This window comes from Hordeum vulgare, chromosome 1H, assembly GCF_904849725.1.
Source record: "Hordeum vulgare subsp. vulgare chromosome 1H, MorexV3_pseudomolecules_assembly, whole genome shotgun sequence".
In the NCBI taxonomy this organism is placed as follows: Eukaryota; Viridiplantae; Streptophyta; class Magnoliopsida; order Poales; family Poaceae; genus Hordeum; species Hordeum vulgare.
Genome location: NC_058518.1, coordinates 126827320 through 126848440, shown reverse-complemented (window position 1 = coordinate 126848440; position 21121 = coordinate 126827320). Strand labels below are relative to the sequence as shown.

The 21121-nt window shown below is 48.5% G+C and overlaps 1 protein-coding gene across 1 annotated transcript; it reads right to left on the bottom strand.

Moving 5' to 3' along the window:
* Positions 1–19996: 19996 nt before the first annotated feature.
* On the bottom strand, positions 19997–20590 carry LOC123408081 (small polypeptide DEVIL 17-like). Its single transcript, XM_045101284.1, has one exon. The coding sequence runs from the start codon at positions 20528–20530 to the stop codon at positions 20243–20245; it is 288 nt and encodes a 95-aa protein (XP_044957219.1). The 5' UTR covers positions 20531–20590; the 3' UTR covers positions 19997–20242.
* Positions 20591–21121: the final 531 nt, after the last annotated feature.

Sequence of the window (21121 nt, the reverse complement as noted above, 5' to 3'; positions counted from 1 at the left end):
GATTTAAGCCTCCTCCAAGCTTGAGGATTCTTTCTCTGTCAAGAGGCCAAAAATTATAAATATAATTCCGATCACGATGTACTAAATGCATAGGATAAAACTTTTGATGAAATTCCAATTTCAACCGATTGTAGTCCCATGATCCAGTATCATCACATAGCCTATACCATGTCAACGCCTTATCCTTCAAAGATAAAGGAAAGACCTTCTTCTTGACCTCATCCTCGGGCAAACCTGCAAGCTTAAATAAACTGCAAATTCATCTACATAGATTACATGCAAGTCTGGATGTGATGTTCCATCTCCTGTAAAAGGATTAGCCAGCAATTTCTCAAGCATACCCGAAGGAAATTCAAAGCAAATATTTTCAGTAGGTGTAGCAGGTTGAGGAACAACTCTTTGTGCTTCCGTTCGAGGTGAAGATACCCCGAACAAGCCCCTCAAAGGATTAGTATCCATAGTGACAAGTGACAATAAATTTCAGCATACTATATAAATGTTTCCTTACCAAGTTTCACTTACCAAAGGCGCTTCACTCCCTGGCAACGGCGCCAGAAAAGATTCATGATGACCCACAAGTATAGGGGATCAATCTTAGTCCTTTCGATAAGTAAGAGTGTCGAACCCAACGAGGAGCAGAAGGATCTGACAAGTGGTTTTCAGCAAGGTAAATTCTGCAAGCACTAAAACTATCGGTAACAAGTGATTGTGTCGTGAGATGATTCGTAGCAAGCAACAAGTAAAAAAAGTAGCAACGGTGCAGCAAAGTGGCCCAATCCCTTTTGTATCAAGGGACAAGCTTGGACAAAGTCTTATAGGAGGAAAAACACTCTCGAGGACACACGGGAATTTCTGTCATGCTGGTTTTCATCATGTTCATATGATTCGCGTTCGTTACTTTGATAGTTTGATATGTGGGTGGACCGGCGCTTGGGTACTTCCCTTACTTGGACAGCATCCCACATATGATAAACCCCTCTCGCAAGCATCCGCAACTACGAAAGAAGAATTAAGACAAAATCTAACCATAGCATTAAACTAGTGGATCTAAATCAGCCCCTTACGAAGCAACGCATAAACTAGGGTTTAAGCTTCTGTCACTCTAGCAACCCATCATCTACTTACTACTTCCCAATGCCTTTCTCTAGGCCCAAATAATGGTGAAGTTTTATGTAGTCGATGTTCACATAACACCACTAGAGGAAAAACAACATACAACATATCAAATTACCGAACAAATACCAAATTCACATGACTACTATTAGCATGACTTATCCCATGTCCTCAGCAACCAAAGTAACTACTCACAAAGCATAATGATATTCATGACCAGAGAGGTAATGAGTAGCATCAAGGATCTAAACATATACTCTTCCACCAAGTAATCCAACTAGCATCAACTACAAAGAGTAATCAACACTACTAGCAACCTTACAAGTACCAATCGATGTCGCGAGATGGAGATTGGTTACAAGAGATGAACTAGGATTTGGAGATGAGATGGTGCTGATGAAGATGTTGATGGTGACGAGTCCCCTCCGATGCGAGGAGTGTTGGTGATGACGATGGCGACGATTTCCCCCTCCGGGAGGGAAGTTTCCCCGACAGGATCATCCTGCCGGAGGTCTAGATTGGTTTTGCTCAAGTTCCGCCTTGTGGCGGCGGGAATCCACGAAAAAGCTCCTCCTTGATTTTTTTTCTGGATGAAACCCTTCATATAGAAGAAGAGGGGGGCCAGTGGGCCAGCAGGCTGCCCACAAGCCCCCTTGGCGCAGCCTGGGGGTGGCTGGGCCGTGCAGGCTTGTGGCCACCTGCTGGCGCCCCTGTGGCACTTCTTCGGCCTAGTATTTTTTATAAATCCGGAAAAAAAATCCTCGTTGATATTTACGACGTTTGGAGTTGCGCATAATAGGTATCTCAACTTTTCTCCTTTTTCAGGCCAGAATTCCAGCTGCCCGCATTCTCCCTCTTCATGTAAACCTTGCAAAATAAGAGAGAAAAGGCATAAGTATTGTACTGTGAAGTGGAATAATAGCCCAAGAAGCGATAAATATCAACATGAAAACATGATGCAAAATGGACGTACATATCCCAAGGTAGTCGTGCATGCTTGCGATAAGAATTTGTACAACATCTTTTGTCCTACCATCCCGCTACCAATGGGGCCAAAAGGAACTTATGGAGATTAAGGTGCTCCTGTCAAACAGCACTCGAACAAAGCATTAACAATCAGTAGATACATGGAATCGTCAAATTATAGTCTACCCCCTTTGGTGTCCCAAGGTGTCACCATTGGGATCGCCGGTTCCGGACTATAATAGGTGCATACAACCCATAGATAGGATCAAGAACACAAATATATTCATGAAAACATAATGGTTTCAGGTCTAAAATCATGGCACTCGGGCCCAAAGTGACAAGCATTAAGAGCAGAAAGTAGTAGCAAAGCTGATAAACACCATAGTAGATGATAGGCAACATGCCCCCAACAATCAGACAAACTATTACATGATCTAACTCATCCAATTCCTACTGATGGGGTTATAGTCCTAGGGTAGGGTCATAGGCCTGCCCTATGAGTCCTACCCAAGGACTACCCTTCATAAAGGATAAGGACCTTAGTCAGTTCTGACTGAATTAAGGACTTCCCATCATCCAGTCGGTGACGATTCCTCCATCATCCAGTCGGAGATGAGCATTCGGAGCATATCGAACTTACCGACTGGATTCCACTCTGTGCATTGTAACCCCCCTGGAGGGCAAAGGTCATACGTTTCCATGTACCTTTGTTAGCATTTAAGACATACGTTACCTGTAACGTAGGCATTTATTCGCCACTACTCCACCCCTGTGCACCGAACCGTTGTGAAGGGCAGCGCACTCTATATAAGCCGCCCTTCCCCACTGGTGCAGGGGTTAGCAATTCACTGTAATCTATATTCCACTCGACAACAAGCTCCAAGAGCACTGAGACGTAGGGCTTTTACCTCCACCGTAGAGGGGCCTAAACTCATACAACCTCGCCGTAGCTAAGGCTCTGCCCATCCTTTCATACCCTACACATCTACTGTCAGACTTATACCCACGACAGTTGGCGCCCACCGTGGGGCAGGCGTCTAAGCGACTTCTGGCGAGTTTGCGACTACATCTTTTCGTCATGTCATCCGGTGGAGATTTGAGCATGGGTCACGAGATCCTCTTCGGCGCTCTCTCCTTCATCGTTGACGATTCGGCATGGCTTCGGGACGCCCCTCTCAACGTCGAGGCGCTCCCCCGTCGCGGGGCTACGCACTTCCGTGCCGGCGCTCACGGTATTCTTCTTCTCCAGTAGTCCGCTCCGGTGTCAACCTACGCCGCCGTCACGAGCCGCAACAAGCGGTCTCGCCGTCCGCGGCTCCAGCGTTGGGTGCAACACGCCCAGGCGCGCCAGAACGCGTCCTCACAAGTGGCGGTCCTAGAGTCGGTTGTGGTTGCGCCGCCGTCCCAGCGCTCGGACTCAGTTCCGACTGAGTTTCCTTCCGAGTACTTTGGTCGCGGGCCTGCAGCTGAAGTGCACATGGCCAACTCCCATGAAAGTCCCCACCAAACTGGCCGGAACGAGCATGAGGTCGGCGAAACATCCGGCGCGCACCGTCAACCCCGCCGTTCTGCCAGTCGGCACACTCGGCGGAGCAACGTGGAGGTGTTCCGCACACCCGTCCTCAACCTGGCTGCCGCTGCCAAGATAGCCGATTCCCTCCAGCCGACTGATTCACATGCTGGTAGGGGGATCGAGCAAATCCGCGCCCTGCTGCACACGACGCAGGAGCAAAATTCGGCAGTCTCCGAGTCGCACAACAGGATCCACAATAGTTCTGTTCATGCGAACACGCATCGGTTAGTTCACAGCCACGGTTCTCATCAGCGACACAGGGGAGGCAGCCGTTCCATAAATCCCGAAGATCGTCGCCGTTCATACACCCCTCCGCGGGGTGGGCCCTATGGGCCCTGACATCATGATGATCGGCGTTCAGTTGGTGACACTTACGATGCAAGGCCCGACGCGAGAGGGCATATCGCACAGAGGAGGGTCGACAGGGGCCGAGCCCACCGCGATGGTCACGATATGGACCGTCCGAGTGGAAGCAGGACCATCGTCTCTGGTCCCGAGTGTTTCAGTCGAGCCATCCGTTCGGCTGACATCCCTCCCAACTTCCGATTGACGACGGGGATCAGCAAGTTTACAGGAGAATCCAAGCCAGAAACGTGGTTGGACGACTACCGAGTGGCAGTCTAGATCGGAGGAGGGGACGACCACGTCGCCATGAAACACCTCCCTCTGATGCTCGATGGCTCGGCATGAGCGTGGCTGAACCAGTTGGCCCCCTCAAGCATCTACAGCTGGGCAGATCTGGCCCGAGTCTTCATCAGGACCTTCGAAGGGACGTGCTGGCCTCGTGGAGCTCCAGCATTGTGTCCAGAAGCAGAATGAGCCCCTACGCGATTTCATTCAGGGATGGACGACTCTCTACCACACGGTAGAGAACGTCACAGAGCACCAAGAAGTCTGCGCCTTCAAGGCAGGCGTGCGGTACAGAGATCTGTACCTGAAGTTCGGTCGAACCGGCGACATCTCCATGAGTAAGATGATGGAGATAGCGGCACGCTATGCAAATGGCGAAGAAGAGGACCGCATCCGTAGCGGCAAGCACAAAGCAGTCGCTGATGGATATGGGAATAACACTCGGAAGCAGAAGCAGAAAGCTCCGTCCACTCCGCAGGCAGAAGCCGCAGCTGTTACCAATGCCAAGTTCAAGGGCAAGGGGAAGGCTCAGTTCACCCCCAAGAAGAAGCAGTTCGGAAACCCCATCCTGGACCAGCCATGTCCGATTCACACGAATATGGATGAAGAGGGCAACGCCATATATCCGAAGCATACCACTCGGCAATGTCGCCTCCTCATCCAGGGGTTCGGCGAAGGGCAACCGAGTGAAAAGGGCAATGAACAGGATGAGGAGGACAAGGAGGATCCGTTCCCCCAAGTCCATGCAACACAGATGATTTTTGTTCACGTTGAGAGCAAGAGTCGACTGAAGCTGGTGAACAGGGAGGTGAACATGGCCACGCCGACGAACCCCAGGTTCCTCAAATGGTCTCAGACTGCGATCACCTTTGACCAGTCGGATCATCCAGCACACGTACCCACCCCAGGGAGGCAAGCTCTTGTCGTCGACCCGGTGGTAGAAGGAGTACGACTGCGTAAGGTCCTCATGGACGGTGGCAGTGGTTTGAACATCATGTACGCTGACACTCTCAAGGGTATGGGCATTCCGATGTCCAAACTTAGAGAGAGCAGCATGAAGTTTCATGGAGTCGTCCCTGGACAAAAGGCCAAGTCACTCGGCCAGATCCCGTTGGACGTCGTCTTCGGCTCCGACAAGAACTTCCGCAAGGAAAAGTTGACGTTCGAGGTGGTAGACTTCCAGAGTGCGTACCACGCAATTCTGGGCCGCCCGGCGTATGCGCGTTTCATGGCCCGTCCATGTTACGTGTACCTGAAGCTGAAGATGCCAGGCCCGAAAGGTGTGATCACTATCACAAGCAATCGGCAGCGGGCCGAGGAGTGTCTGCAGCAGGGATCGAGGATCGCCGATCAGCAGATGGCTGTCCTCGAGCTTGACGAGTACAAGAAGACAGTCGACCCCGCTGACTTGATGCGTTCGAAGAAGCCAGCTTCGGAGTCCGCATTCCAGTCGGCGGGAGAGACGAAGAAAGTCAGCATCCACCCGACGGACGACACCGCTGCCCCGACGAACATCTCCACCACCCTCGATCCTAAATAGGAAGCCGAGCTCATCCAATTCCTCCGTGAGAACTAGGACATCTTCGGATGGAAGCCCTCTGACATGCCAGGTGTACCCAGGGAGTTGGCTGAGCACCGACTGCATGTGGATCCCGCCGCTCGGTGTGTCCGAGAATGCCTGCGTCGGTCCGCCGCGCACAAGAGGAAGGCAATCGGAGACGAGGTGGCCAAGCTTTTGGCAGCCAACTTCATTCGCGAGGTACACCACTCCGAGTGGCTCGCCAATGTTGTCATGGTGCCCAAGAAGGACAAGACGCTCCGAATGTGCATCGACTTCAAGCATCTCAATAAGGTCTGCCCGAAAGACCATTTTCCGCTCCCCCGCATCGATCAAATTGTCGATTCGACTGCGGGTTGCGAGCGTTTGTCATTTCTTAATGCCTACTCGGGCTATCATCAGATCCGTCTGTATGGCCCCGATGAATTAAAAACAGCCTTCATCACCCCATTCGAGTGCTTCTGCTACATCACTATGCCATTTGGTTTGAAGAATGCAGGAGCAACCTTTATGCGCATGATCCAAAAATGCCTCCTCGACCAGATCGGTCGGAATGTGGAGGCGTATATGGATGATATCGTAGTCAAGTCATGCAAAGGTTCTGACCTGCTGACTGACTTGGCAGAAACATTCGCCAACCTTCGTAGGTACGATATCAAGCTCAACCCAGCCAAGTGTTCATTCGGCGTTCCCAGCGGAAAGTTACTCGGTTTCTTCGTTTCCGAACGAGGGATCGACGTTAACCCCGAAAAGATCGGGACCATTGTCCGAATGGAGCGGCCGGTCAGAATACACGATGTTCAAAGGCTCACAGGTTGCCTAGCGGCTTTGAGCAGGTTTATCAGTTGACTCGGCGAGAAGGCGCTTCCTCTGTACCGACTCATGAAGAAATCAGATACTTTCGAGTGGACAGACGAAGCCCAACTCGCATTCGACGACCTCAAAGTCCTACTTTCCACCCAGCTGGTTCTTACTGCTCCGCTCAGTAAAGAGCCCCTTCTTCTGTACATCGCGGCTACAAATCAAGTCGTCAGCACTGTTCTCACAGTCGAACGGGAAGAAGAAGGCAAAGCATACAAAGTTCAGCAGCCAGTGTATTATGTCTCCGAAGTCCTGACTGCTTCCAAGCAGAGGTATCCCCACTATCAAAAACTTATCTACGGGATTTACATGACTGCGAAGAAGGTGGCTCATTATTTCCAAGACCACTCGGTGTTTGTCGTTTCTGATGCTCCGTTGTCGGAAATCCTCCACAATCGGGACGCATCGGGTCGAGTGGCGAAGTGGGCAATGGAGATGTTATACTGCGACATCAAGTTCGAGGCCAAGAAAGCTATAAAGTCTCAAGCTCTGGCTGACTTCATAGCAGAATGGGTAGAACAACAGCAACTGACCCACATCTACTCGGCTCATTGGACAATGTTCTTCGATGGGTCCAAGATGTAGAATGGCTCTGGCGCTGGCGTTGTGATCATATCGCCAAAGGGTGACAAACTCAAGTATGTTTTGCAGATACACTTTGATTCCTCCAACAACGAGGCAGAGTATGAAGCTCTCCTTTATGGACTGCACATGGCCATCGCACTCGGCGTCCGTCGCCTGATGGTCTATGGCGATTCAGATTTGGTGGTTAATCAAGTGATGAAGGAGTGGGACGTGAGGAACCCCACCATGACCACATACTGCAATGCACTGAGGAAGCTCGAGAAAAAGTTTGAAGGTCTAGAACTCCACCATGTTCCACGACTGAAAAACCAAGCAGTTGATGAGTTGGCAAAACTCGGATCCACTCGGAGACCAGTCCCGAGTGACGTCTGCCTCGAGCACCTCCACCTTCCCTCAGTTAAAGAAGATCCTTTCACAGAGGAACCAGTACAACCAAAGAGCTCGACAGATCCGACTGAAGTTGAAGTACCTGTTGTGGTTGATTTGATCATGGAGATTCTTGCTGTCATCCCCGATTGGACTGTGCCGATCATTGCATACATCCTAAGGCAAGAATTACCAGAAGATGAAGTCCAAGCCAGACAGATCGTCCGCAGGTCAAAGTCGTTCACTGTCATCGATGGCCAGTTGTACAAGGAAAGCGTTTCAGGCGTCCTTCAACGATGCATCTCCCCTGAGGAGGGACAGTTAATCCTGGAAGAAATTCACTCGGGAACCTGTGGTCATCACGCCTCTTCAAGAGCAATCGTCGCCAAAGAATTCAGAGATGGCTTCTTCTGGCTGCACGCGAATGAAATGGCGAAAGATATGGTCGACCGATGTGAAGGCTGTCAGTTCTACCCTAACAAGTCCCACAAGCCAACATCTGCATTGAAGACAATCCCTCTTGTTTGGTCGTTTGCGGTATGGGGATTAGATACAGTCGGTCCAATCAGGACAAGCCAAGGGGGATTCACACATCTGTTGGTGGCAGTCGACAAGTTCACAAAGTGGATCGAAGCCAAGCCCATCAAGAAGCTCGACGCCCTAACGGCCATCAAGTTTGTCACGGACATCATCTCCAGATTCGGGGTACCTCACAGCATAATCACTGACAACGGAACAAACTTTGACTCGGACAGATTCAAAGGTTTATGTACAAGCCAAGGTATCCGAGTGGATTTTGCATCTGTGGCGCATCCCCAAACAAACGGGCAAGCAGAGCGGGCGAATGGACTTATTCTGCAAGGTTTGAAGCCTCGACTCCTGCGAGAAGTGGGACATGCCGCTGGCGCATGGGTCACCGAGCTACCTTCGGTGCTTTGGGGTCTCCGCACAACCCCAAATAGATCTACAGGGCGATCCCCGTTCTTCCTCGTTTACGGAGCAGAGGCAGTCCTTCCGAGTGACTTGCTTCACAACGCTCCATGAGTTGAACTCTTCTCCGAAGCTGAAGCAGAGCACGCAAGGCAAGACGGAGTGGATCTTCTAGAGGAGGAGCGAGAGATGGCACTGACTCGTTCAACCATTTATCAACAAGATCTGCGGCGCTTTCACGCGCGACACGTCAGGAGTCGTACATTCCAAGCAGGCGACCTGGTGCTCCGAGTGGATCAGCAGAGACCTCACAAGTTGGCTCCCGCCTGGGAAGGACCCTTCATCATCTCCAAGGTGCTGAACAACGGAGCATAGCGACTCTACAACATCGACAGGGAAACGGACGAGCCACGAGCATGGAACGGAGATCTCCTGAAGCGCTTCTACACGTGACCGTCGACTGAAGCAATGTAAAGAACAAGTATCGTTGAAGTAATACAAAGCAGATTGAGTTTTTGCAGATTCAAAATTCTTTCGCGGTCGCAGACTCCGATCTCAAAAAAAAACTTAGCTGCGATCAAGAATCGCCTAAGTACAAACTTTCTCCGAGTGTGCACTAAACGTCGCACTCGGGGACTTAGCTGCGATCAAGAATCGCCTAAGTACTAACTTTCTCTGAGTGTGCACTAAACGTCGCACTCGGGGACTTAGCTGCGATTACGAATCGCCTAAGTACAAACTTTCTCCGAGTGTGCACTAACCGTCGCACTTGGGGACTTAGCTGTGATCACGAATCGCCTAAGTACTAACTTTCTCTGAGTGTGCACTAAACTTCGCACTCGAGGACTTAGCTACGATCACGAATTGCCTAAGTACAAACTTTCTCCGAGTGTGCACTAAACGTCGCACTCGGGGACTTAGCTGCGATCACGAATCGCCTAAGTACAAACTTTCTCCGAGTGTGCAATAAACGTCGCACTCGGGGACTTAGCTGCGATCATGAATCGCCTAAGTACAAATTTTCTCCGAGTGTGCACTAACCGTCGCACTCGGGGACTTAGCTGCGATCACGAATCGCCTAACTACAAACTTTCTTCGAGTGTACACTTAACGTCACACTCGGGGACTTGTCTGTGATCAAGAATCGCCTAAATAGAAAGCTTCCTTCGAGTGTATCTCACAGATCCACTCGGAGACTTAGCAGACCTCATTGAGGCTCATGTAGATGTCAAGACAACTTACAATTACATGAGTGACAGAACCTCATTGAGGCTCATGTAGATGTCAAGACAACTGACAATCACATGAGTAACAACTCGCTCCGAGTACGACCTTACAGTCGCACTCAAAGACTTAGCTGCGATCATGAATCGCCTAAGTACACAATTGCCTTCGAGTGTATCCTACAGATCCACTCGGAGACTCAACAGACCCTCAGTGAGGCTCATGCAGATGTCAAGACAACTGACAATTACATGAGTAGCAGAACCTCATTGAGGCTCATGTAGATGTCAAGACAACTAACAATCACATGAGTAACAACTCGCTCCGAGTATGACCTTACAGTCGCACTCGAAGACTTAGCCGCGATCATGAATCGCCTAAGTACACAATTGCCTTCGAGTGTATCCTACAGATCCACTCGGAGACTCAGCAGACCCTCAGCGAGGCTCCTGCTGATGTCAAGACAACTGATAATTACATGAGTAACAGAACCTCATTGAGGCTCATGTAGATGTCAAGACAACTAACAATCACATGAGTAACAACTCGCTCCGAGTACGACCTTAAAGTCGCACTCGAAGACTTAGCCGCGATCACGAATCGCCTAAGTACACAATTGCCTTCGAGTGTATCCTACAGATCCACTCGGAGACTCAGCAGACCCTCAGTGAGGCTCATGCAGATGTCAAGACAACTGACAATTACATGCTCCGCATGTTTGCCATTGGCTTCACCAAGAAACGCCAAACAAAAACCACGAGCCAAAATCGTGTCAACAACTCTTTGGCAAAAGAAGAGCAAAAGATTCGATTCAAATTCAAAGTTCGCCTAAAGATAGTTTGTTCGGTGTAGATCAAGCTTATCCACACCGAACCATGAATGTGACGGCCAACAGCAGTGGCCCAAGTTTCATACAACTAACACTCGGCATAACAAGGTAAAAGTTTTCTTTAACGTCGTCAGGACTGGCACTCGGACTGGCAGGCTCTATGATTGTGTCGAGGTCGATCCCGTCTGTGATGCCAGTGGCGCTCTTAAGGAAGGTCTCCATGAAATCTTCGAATCGAAGCTTTTTGGTGTTGGCGACTTGCAACGCCTTCAGCTTCTCTTCGCGAGCCTCCTTACAGTGCACTCGGACCAGCGACAGAGCGACGTCCGCACCACAGCGAGCCGCAGACTTGTTCCACGCCTGCACTCGGTTCGGGACCTCCTCCAGCCGAGTCATCAAGCCTTCCATCTCTTGCCGAGACTCGTCTTCAGGCCAAAGCTCCTTGTTGATTCGGCCGACGACCTCTCTCAGTCGACCGATGAAAGGTCCCACTTTGCCCAGGCGAATGTGCCCTCGGAGCATATCTCGATTGGCGTCCTCGCCGAGTGGAACGTTCGGAAGAATCGACCGCTCAACGTCAGCTACTTCAGCCTCAGCGTCCATGCAAAACTCTGCAAAGACAGGACGAGCAAACAGTAAGCACAGAATGAAATACACAGTCCACAAGCACTCAGAAAAACAGAACTTACCACCGAGAAGCGATATCATCTTCCTTGCCGAGTCACTGACGTAATTCTCCTGTGCTATGCACCGCCTGTTCAACACCTGCATCTGTCCCATCAGCTCGGTCCTTTGTTTCCCCATTTTCTCCACTTCAGCCGCCAATGCCTTGTTTGCCTCACGGGACTCCTCCAAGGACTTTTCTCGTTCAGCTAGAACATCCTTCAGACCAGCCAAGGCAAGCATTGCTGCATCCAGTTCCGCAGCAAACTGAACCTTTTCAGCCCTCAGAGTCTCGTACGCTGATCCCATCTCGCAAGTCTTCTACAAGTCAGCGCCAAGAGACGATCAGACAAATTCAACAAGGACAACAATAAAAATTCAAAGTTCTTCAGACCCCTGCCGACGCAAGCAGTCGACAGCGGTCTCGGGGACTACACCCAGTGGGTTCACTAAGATTGACCCCACTGGCATGAAGCTCAAACAGGCCCGCCCTATTGAGATACATAACAACAACAAAGCCTATGAGGTTAGTACTACCCCACCTGAGTAAAATCACTCTCGGGGACTCATCCAGTAGGTGCACTCGGAGTGCCCCCACCGGTAACACTTGAACAGATTAGTTCCAATCTGCTCAAGTTAAAGAAAATGAATATAAAGACAACTGTTGGTGCAAGCACTCGATAGAAGTCCCGGGGACTACACCCACTGGGTTCACTAAGAGTGAACCCACTGCAAAATAATCATACTGTATCCGAGTATATTGCTTAAACACCCAGTGGGTTACAAGAGGAAAGTAAATACTTACTAGCCCACTTACTCGGATATCGTCCCAGAGTTCCAAGCTTCGCTTGTACACAGACGCAATGGAGTCGTACGCTCTCTTGGCATCACCCGCCATCAGCTCCGCCTGCACCATGGCCCCCTTGGCAGCTCCCACCTGATCTTCTGGGAGGCGTTGGACGTCGTACTAGACAGTCGACGGACCTGGCACCACAGGAGGCTCCTTGGGCATCCCAAGTCCTGCTCCGGTCGGTTCAGCAGCGATATGCGCCGTTTCAGTCGGCAGCGCGTCCATGGTGGGAGTAGAAACCGGTGGAACAGCCTCAAGGACAGGCACTGCAGCTTGCTCGGACCTCCTATGGTCGCCCTCCTCCACATAAATCACCTCTGGGGGAAACCCGACCGAACGGCATGAGGCCACAGGAAAAGGCAAGACCAAAGACAGAATTCGTGATGCAATAATGTAAAGCTCTCGGAATCGCCACGACGCACCTGGCTGGGATGTGACAACATTGTCCATGTCCATGGGATCATCCCCCTGGCGTGGCGGAGAGGTGGCGGAGGTGGCAGCTCTGTCAAGTAAAATTCATTCGGCCAATAAGCATGAGTTCAATCAAATACTGGAAGAAGATAGAAGAACAATGCACTTACGTTGAGGTGACAGGAACTGTGACCCTCATCCGCGGCAAAGCCTTCCGAGGCTTAGATCCACTCGGTTTGGCCACCTTAGAGGGCTGGCCCGCGGGCTCAACAGCAGAGTCCCTGGTCCTCTTTGTGCTCCGAGCACTCGGAACCACGGGAGCGGCTGGCGAGGCGCTCGGAACCACAGGAGCAGCTGGCGGGGCACTTGAGGATGCTGGAGGAGCCGACGGAGCCACGGGTTCGAGACAACATTTAGTTCGAGGCTCTGGCGGTGGGGGTGGCGAGTTCTGTTCCTCATCTTCCTCCTCTTCTTCTTCGGACTCCTCCGTCTCCCCACTGTCGGAGACATACTCGACGCTCTCCACGCTGCCCTCCTGGCTACCTTCCTCTTCCTCGGCCGAATTCCCGTTCGAGACAGGAGAAAACCAGTTGGTCCACGCCTGCACGAGATACAGTCGACAACATCAGACGTCAGACAGTGATTCAAGAAAGCGATAAATCTAAGACAATTGTGTGCACTCGACAAGTTGTACTCACCTCATTCGGAGGAGGGTTGTCCGCGCGGAAGGGCTTCACTCGCCGGGCCCCTCTGGGGTTATCGTAGGAGCCTGTGATATTGAGGACCCACGACGCCACCATCTCCCCGGGCACACACTCGACGTTAGTCCGAGTGGAGTCCTTAGGCCCCGTGTAGTGCCACATGGCGTGGTGTCGAGCTTGCAGAGGCTGGATACGCCGACCCAGAAAAACCTCCAGCAAATCTATGCCGGTGACTCCCCTTCGGACGACCTCTACAAGCGCATCGACCAGAGGCTGGATCTGGGTCTTCTCCGCCTTCGTGAGCGCGAGCTGCCTAGGCGGGGCCGGTCGGTCTAAGCTAAAAGGAGGCAGTCCAGTTGCAGCATTCGGGCAAGCAACGTCCTGGCAGTAGAACCAAGTCGACTGCCAGTTCCTAACAGATTCAGACAACTGAAGAGCGGATAGCTACTTTTACTTTTATTTTGGAAGCCTAAGCCTCCGCAGAGCTGGAGGAGGTGAGTTTTGTTATCCGACTGGTGAAGTCGTTTGATGGTTTGAAATCTAGCAGAGAAGATGTGTTTGAAAAGCCCCCAATGGGGAGGACAGCCGATGAAACACTCACACAGCACGACGAAGGCAGAGAGATGAGCTATTGCGTTGGGAGGAAAATGGTGGAGCTGCGCCCCGAAGTGGTTCATTATACCTTTGAAGAAGGGATGAGGAGGCAGAGAGAAGCTTCGGTGCACGTGGCTGAGCAGCAAGACGCGCTCCCCCTCCCGGGGCACCGGCTCGGTCTCGCCCTCCGCCGGCAACCTCCACGTCTTGTGCGCGATCATGCTGTGCTCCACCAACTCTAGCAAGTCCCTCTCCGTCACCGTGGAGGGGAGGAAATCCCCTTGGATCCAACCCGCCGGTAGCGCTCGCTGCCGCCGCTGAGCAGGAGCCGCCGCCTTCCCCTTCTTCTTCCGCGCCTCGAGCTTGCTAGTCTACCCCTTTGTCATGGTGGAGGCTGCAGATCCGCCAGGAAGAAGGAGAAATGAGGAGTTTGAGATGCGCAGGAGGTGGCGAGAGAAGCGGGGCAAGTGCAAGCTATCAGGCGAATGCAACGAAAAACCCTCGCTGCAGAGGTTTAAGTAAGGTTCCGACTGGGTCACTAGCGGGTGGCCCCGAAATCTTATCCCCCGACCGGTTGCTGCGATATTAGTGGAGAAGATGAAGGTGCGGAAATCGAGGCGGCAGATACTACTCGATTACGATGTCGTCATCCCCACCGAGCGCGTGGCAACCGAGATTTGAGGATCTCGGAAAATCCGCCGCTGTCAGTTGACTGGTCACGTCAAAAGATACCACGGAAGCACTCGGTCCCTGACGGTTCGTTTCACAAATACATCCACTCAGATCACTGGTCAAAGAGGATAAAATGGATCGAGGCAAACAACGCCAAAGTCGCATCCGTACCAGTCAGATCCGTACTCCAAGCATCACTTCGTCATTCCAACCCCAATCCATTCGGGGACTAATGATGGGGTTATAGTCCTAGGGTAGGGTCATAGGCCTGCCCTATGAGTCCTAGCCAAGGACTACCCTTCATAAAGGATAAGGCCCTTAGTCAGTTCCGACTGAATTAAGGACTTCCCATCATCCAGTCGGTGACGATTCCTCCATCATCCAGTCGGAGATGAGCATTCGGAGCGTATCAAACTTACCGACTGGATTCCACTCTGTGCATCGTAACCCCCCTGGAGGGCAACAGTCATACGTTTCCATGTACCTTTATTAGCATTTAAGACATACATTACCTGTAACGTAGGCATTTATTCGCCACTACTCCACCCCTGTGCACCGAACCATTGTGAAGGGCAGCGCACTCTATATAAGCCGCCCTTCCCATTTGGTGCAGGGGTTAGCAATTCACTGTAATCTATATTCCACTCGACAACAAGCTCCAAGAGCACTGAGACGTAGGGCTTTTACCTCCACCGTAGAGGGGCCTGAACTCATACAACCTCGCCGTAGCTAAGGCTCTGCCCATCCTTTCGTACCCTACACATCTACTGTCAGACTTATACCCACGACACCTACCATCCCCTTCACCTACGACACGGAATTACTCACACATGAAAGGGGAAGTCATGGAAGGGTGATGGAGTGGTGATGGTGATGCCGATGACGACGATTTCCCCTCTCCGGAGGCCAAGTCAGCCTCCATATTAGCTCTCCCGGAGAAGAACCGAGGGTGGCGGCGGCTCCGCGTCGAGAATTGGCAAAACGACTACTCTTCTCGGGTTTCTCCATCTCAGGTAAAAATAGGAGCCAATGTAGGGCACTAGAGGGGGTGGGCCCCACCCAAGTGGCCTCCTTGTGCGGCCAGGGGGCAGGTCGGGCCACCAGGTCGCTTGGAAGCCTAGTGACCCCCTCTGGTCCATCTTCTGGTCAAGGGTTCTTCCTGGTGCGTGTATTTTCTCTATTTTTATAGGAATTTTCCGTGACACCTAAAAATCCATTTTCCTTCACACAAGAAAACCATACATGCAGCTCTGTTGAAAACAGTGTCCGTCCGGGTTAGTTTCGTCCAAATCATGCAAGAATGAGGCCAAAACAATAACAAAAGTGTTTGGACAAGTCGATACATTTGAGACGTATCAACGTACCCCCAAAATTAACACTGACAGTTTCATTTTTTCAATCTATTTGAGCGTTGACAGTTTTAAGGAAGGGTCTACCAAATATTATGGGACAAAAAATATCTTGTGGTGAGCCAAGTACTAGAAAATCAGTAGGGTATTTTACTTTTCCACACAAGACTTCCACATCTCTAACAATCCCAAGTGGTGTGATGGTGTCTCTATTAGCACGTTTAATAGTATTATCTATGTCTTTCTATCTGAGCGGGTGCTATCTCATGCATAATTTGTTGATATAAGATACAAGGGATAGCACTGACACTAGCACCCATATAACATAAACCATGATAGCGAAACGACAGGCATGCCAACAACAGGTCTATTCTTGTCTTTAGTATCAGGTTTGGAAATTCTAGCAGCTTCATTACAGAAATAAATAACATGCCCATCAAAATTTTCTACCAAGAGATCTTTAACCATAGCGGTTCTAGGTTCTACCTTGACTTTTTCACAGGGTTTGGTTGTTCTAACATAACTTTCATTAACCACAATTGAAGCTTTAGCATGTTCCTTTATCCTAACAGGGAAAGGTGGTTTCTCAATGTAAGCATTAGGCACAAGTAGGTCAACATTGTAAATAATAGTTTCAGCTTAAACTTTGATTGGTTCTTCAATTTTTTATTTAATAGGTGGATGATATTTAAACCATTTCTCTCTAGGGAGATCAACATGAGCAGCAAAGGTTTCACAAAATGAGGCTACTATCTCAGATTCAAGTCCATACTTAGTGCTAAAATCATTGAAAGTATCGATATTCATAAAAGATTTAACACAATCAAACTTAGGTTTCATACCTGACTCTTTACCTTCATCAAGCTCCCAATCTTCAGAGTTGTGTCTAATTCTTTCCAGAAGATCCCACATGAATTCAATAGTCTTCTTCATAAAAGAACCAGAGCAAGAAGTATCGAGCATGGTTTGATCATTACGAGAAAGCCGAGCATAAAAATTCTGAAGAATAATTTCTCTCGAGAGCTCATGATTGGGGCATGAATATAACATTGACTTCATCCTCTAACAAGCTAGAGCGATACTTCCTCCTTCACGACGCCAAAAATTATAGATAAAATTCAGATCACGATGAACAAGATGCATAGGATAATTTTTTGGTGAAACTCCAATTGCAATCGATTCCAGTTCAAAGATCGTGTATCATCAAAGCCTATACCATGTCAATGCTCCCTCCCCACAAAGATAAAGGGAAAACCTTCTTCTTAACTTTATCTCTAGATAAGCGTGCAATCTTAAATAATCCAAAAAATTCATCCACATAAATTAGGTGCATATAGGGATGTTTTGTTCCATCTCCTGCATAAGGATTAGCTAGCAGTTTCTCTATCATACCCGAAGGAATTTCATAGTAAACACTTTCAATGGATTCAGCAGGTTGAGGTACAAGTCTCTATGTTTCCGGTGATGGTGAAGAGACCCCTAACAAGCCCCTCAAAGGATTACTTTCCATAGTAACAAGTAACAGTAAATTTTAGCACGTAATATAAATTCTCCCTTACCAAATTCCTCTTACCAAGGGCGCTTCACTCCCCGGCGACGGTGCTAGAAAAGAGTCTTGATGAACAAGTATAGGGGTTCAATCATAGTCCTTTGTATAAGTAAGAGTGTCAAACCCAACGAGGAGCGGATGGAAATGACAAGCAGTTTTCAGCAAGGTAATTTCTGCAAGCACTGAAATAGTTGTAACAAGTTGTTTGATAGCAATATAGTTGTAACAAGTGATAAGTAGAGATAGTAACAAGAGGTCCACCAAGGTAGCCCAATCCTTTTGTGGCAAAGGATAGGCCAGAACAATTTCTTATAATAGGCAAAGCGTTCTTGAGGGCACACGAGAATTTCATCTAGTAACTTTCGTCATGTTGGGTTAATTCGCGTTCGGTATTTTGATGATTTGATATGTGGGTGGAAAGGTGCTTGGGTGTTGTTATTGCTTGAAAAAACCTACCACTTATGATTAACCCTCCCACAAGCATCCGCAACCGCGAGAAAACTATTAAGAATAAATTCTAACCATAGCATTAAACATAGGGAGCCAAATCAGCCCCTTAAGAAGTAGTGCATAGAGTGGGGATTTAAGTTTCTGTCACTCTCGCAACCCACCCTCTAGTTACTACTCCACAATGAATTCCCTTAGGCCCAAGATATGGTGAAGTGCTATGTAGTCGACTTTCACATAACACCACTAAGGGGATCACAACATTCATATCATCAAAATATCGAATGAATATCAACTTCACATGACTACTCGCAACATGATTTATCCCGTGGCCTCAAGAATAAAAGTAACTACTCACACGTGATAAACATGTTCATGATTAGAGAGGTATTATATAGCATAATGAATCTGAACATATGATGTTCTACCAAATAAACCATAAATCATCAACTGCAAGATGTAATCAACACTACCAGACACACCCCAGGTACCAATCCGAGGTTCCGGTACAAGATTGAGTACAAGAGATGAACTAGGGTTTTGATAGGAGATGGTGGTGATGAAGATGTTGATGAAGATTAGCCTCCCCAAGATGAGAGGGTTGTTGGTGATGACGATAGCCTCGATTACCCCCTCCGGGAGGGAAGTTCCTCCCGCGGAATCGCTTCGCCGGAGGAAAAAAGTGCTCCTGCCCACGTTCTCCGTCGACACGGCGACGCTTTGTCCCAAAAGTCCTCTCATGATTTTTTTGGGCCAAGGAGAATTTATATTAGAAGATGGGCATCAGAGGTGGGCCAGGTGGCCCGCTAGACATGAGGCCGCACCAGGGGTGCCTCGCGCGCCCTGGTGTCTAGTGGCCGCTTGGTGGCCCCCTCTGACACTTCCTCATTCCAGTATTTTTTATTTTTTATAAAATAAATCTCTGTAAATTTTTAGCCCAATTGGAGATGTCCACAATAAGTATCTGTGACAAAGCCTTTTCAGGTCCAGATTCCATATGGTGGCATTCGCCCACTTGATGTAAACCTTGCACATTATGAGAGAAAAACCACTAGAATAACTCCAGCAAGTGGCAAAATGCATAAAACACTATAAATAACAGTAACAAAACATGATGTAAAATGGATGTAGCAATTATCCGCTAATTAACCCATGTTTATAATGAGGTATTTTTTCATCCTTGATTGCATATACTATATTCATGCTATAGTCTCACATGATGACGTTTTTGTATGGGTGATAGGAATCTGCGAGGGGTTCACATGTTCTTATAGACCAACTGTTGTTGATTGATTTGGAAAATCCTTGGCCTGATCAAAATCGTAAACCAAATCCAAAATTGAATACCTCAGTTGAATGAAAAGCTTTGAAATTATTGAATGAGCTTTGAAATTATGGAGCACAGAGAATTAAAATAATTAAATAGGAGAGTTCTTTGAGAAATTGTTGACCCTGTCAAAATAAAATGACGAAAGTCTAAATTAAATCCTAAAAAATTGTGAAGATTTAAAAATTAGGGTGTACAATGTATTGTATAAAAATTAAATGAAAGAGTTTGAGAAATTGTTGACCCGGTCAAAATCAAATGACCAAAGTATAAATTAAAGCCTAAAAAATTGTGAAGATTTAAAAATTAAGGAGCATAGTGTATTGTATACAAAATTAAATGAAAGAATTTGAGAAATTGTTGAGTCAAAATTGAATGATCAAATTTTAATTGGAGACCCCAATTGATTCTGAGGGCTCCAATCCTAGAAAGATTAGTCATATAGTACTCCCTCCCTTCCAATTTTTTTGTCTTAGGTTTGTCTAGAAATGAATGTATAGAAATACTATAACATGACTAGATACATTCATATTTAGACAAATCTAAGACAAAAAATTTGAGACCGAGGGGTATATGATAGAATTAGGAAAATAGATGTCATTTGATTTTTTTATTACGTCTAGGTTTTTTTTTTTGAATGTGAATGATTGATTCCTATCCTATACAACAACAATAGTAATCCATCCTACACATCACGGGGTCCAAACAAAATTTCCTACAAAATTCATATCCTTCTGAATTCCTACATTTCTATAACCAGTTATCCATAACCAGAAGTTGTACGGGTAAGCAAGGCCGTGAAGATAACCAGTTATCCATAACCAGAAGTTGTACCGGTAAGCACATTACATGTCAATTACATTTCTCATTCACTTACACATCATCAGATTAAAAAAAACTCATGTCATTTTTTTCAGAAAAAAAGATGAACCAGTACGGAATACTGTACACCAAACACTACCATTCCTTCCTACAGACCGAACCGACCTACAGGCCCGGCCCTGACCCAGCCCGCACAAAAAACCACCAGGCCTTCGTGTGAGCTCAGTCGGACATGTCGTGCTCGTTCCAGCACAGGAGCATCGAGACGCATCGCCGGAGGATGTACAGCCTCGTCCTCTGCTGCTTCAGAACAGCATGGCACCGGGACCGGAGCCCGCCGAAGCCATTGCCGCCGGCCTGTTTCCTCCGACGCCGCAGCTGCGGTTCGGACCGCGTGCTGTCGTCGTTGGCCTCAGCCGGCGTTGAAAGGTGGTGGTACGCCGAGCAGACGGATACCGAAGCTGAAGCGGCTAGCTCCATGGATGCGATTGCGAAGGAGAAAACGAACATGTCGCGGGAGAAACAACTGTGGGAGTAGAGCAGAGGATAGCGTGGTGTGGCGAACCTGGAGAGGGCCTCTGTTTTTATATAACCCGAACCGACACCACGCGATTAGGACGGCTCGTTATTGAAAGCCGACATTGATAGCATGGAATGACGGTTCTACCCTGCCCTCGGTTTTGTTTCTCTAATATAATCCGCCCAGCTCCCTAACCAACGGATTGAGAACACTAGACAGACTTGTTTGTTCTTCTTGGTGTTGTTTAAGTATGATTATATTACCTGTGACATGGTACATCTTTTGTTTCTTCTCATCACTAATTTATGGATGCTTCTGTCATTCGGAATTTATGATTCCATTACATTACTGCAATGATTTGGAGACGTTTGTCTGCACTCGGCACTAATATATCTGTAGTACAGATGATTATTGATTAGTGCGCTAGCTAATGGTGACGTTCGGCTAGCTCAAGTACGTGGATAGAGTAGAAAAACAGGGTGCCTGACTCGGATCTGATGCAGAGTCATGCATATTGAAAGAAAAATATGGTCACATCACCAGTCACCACTTAAGTTGAAAACATGACGCTGTTGCGGCGT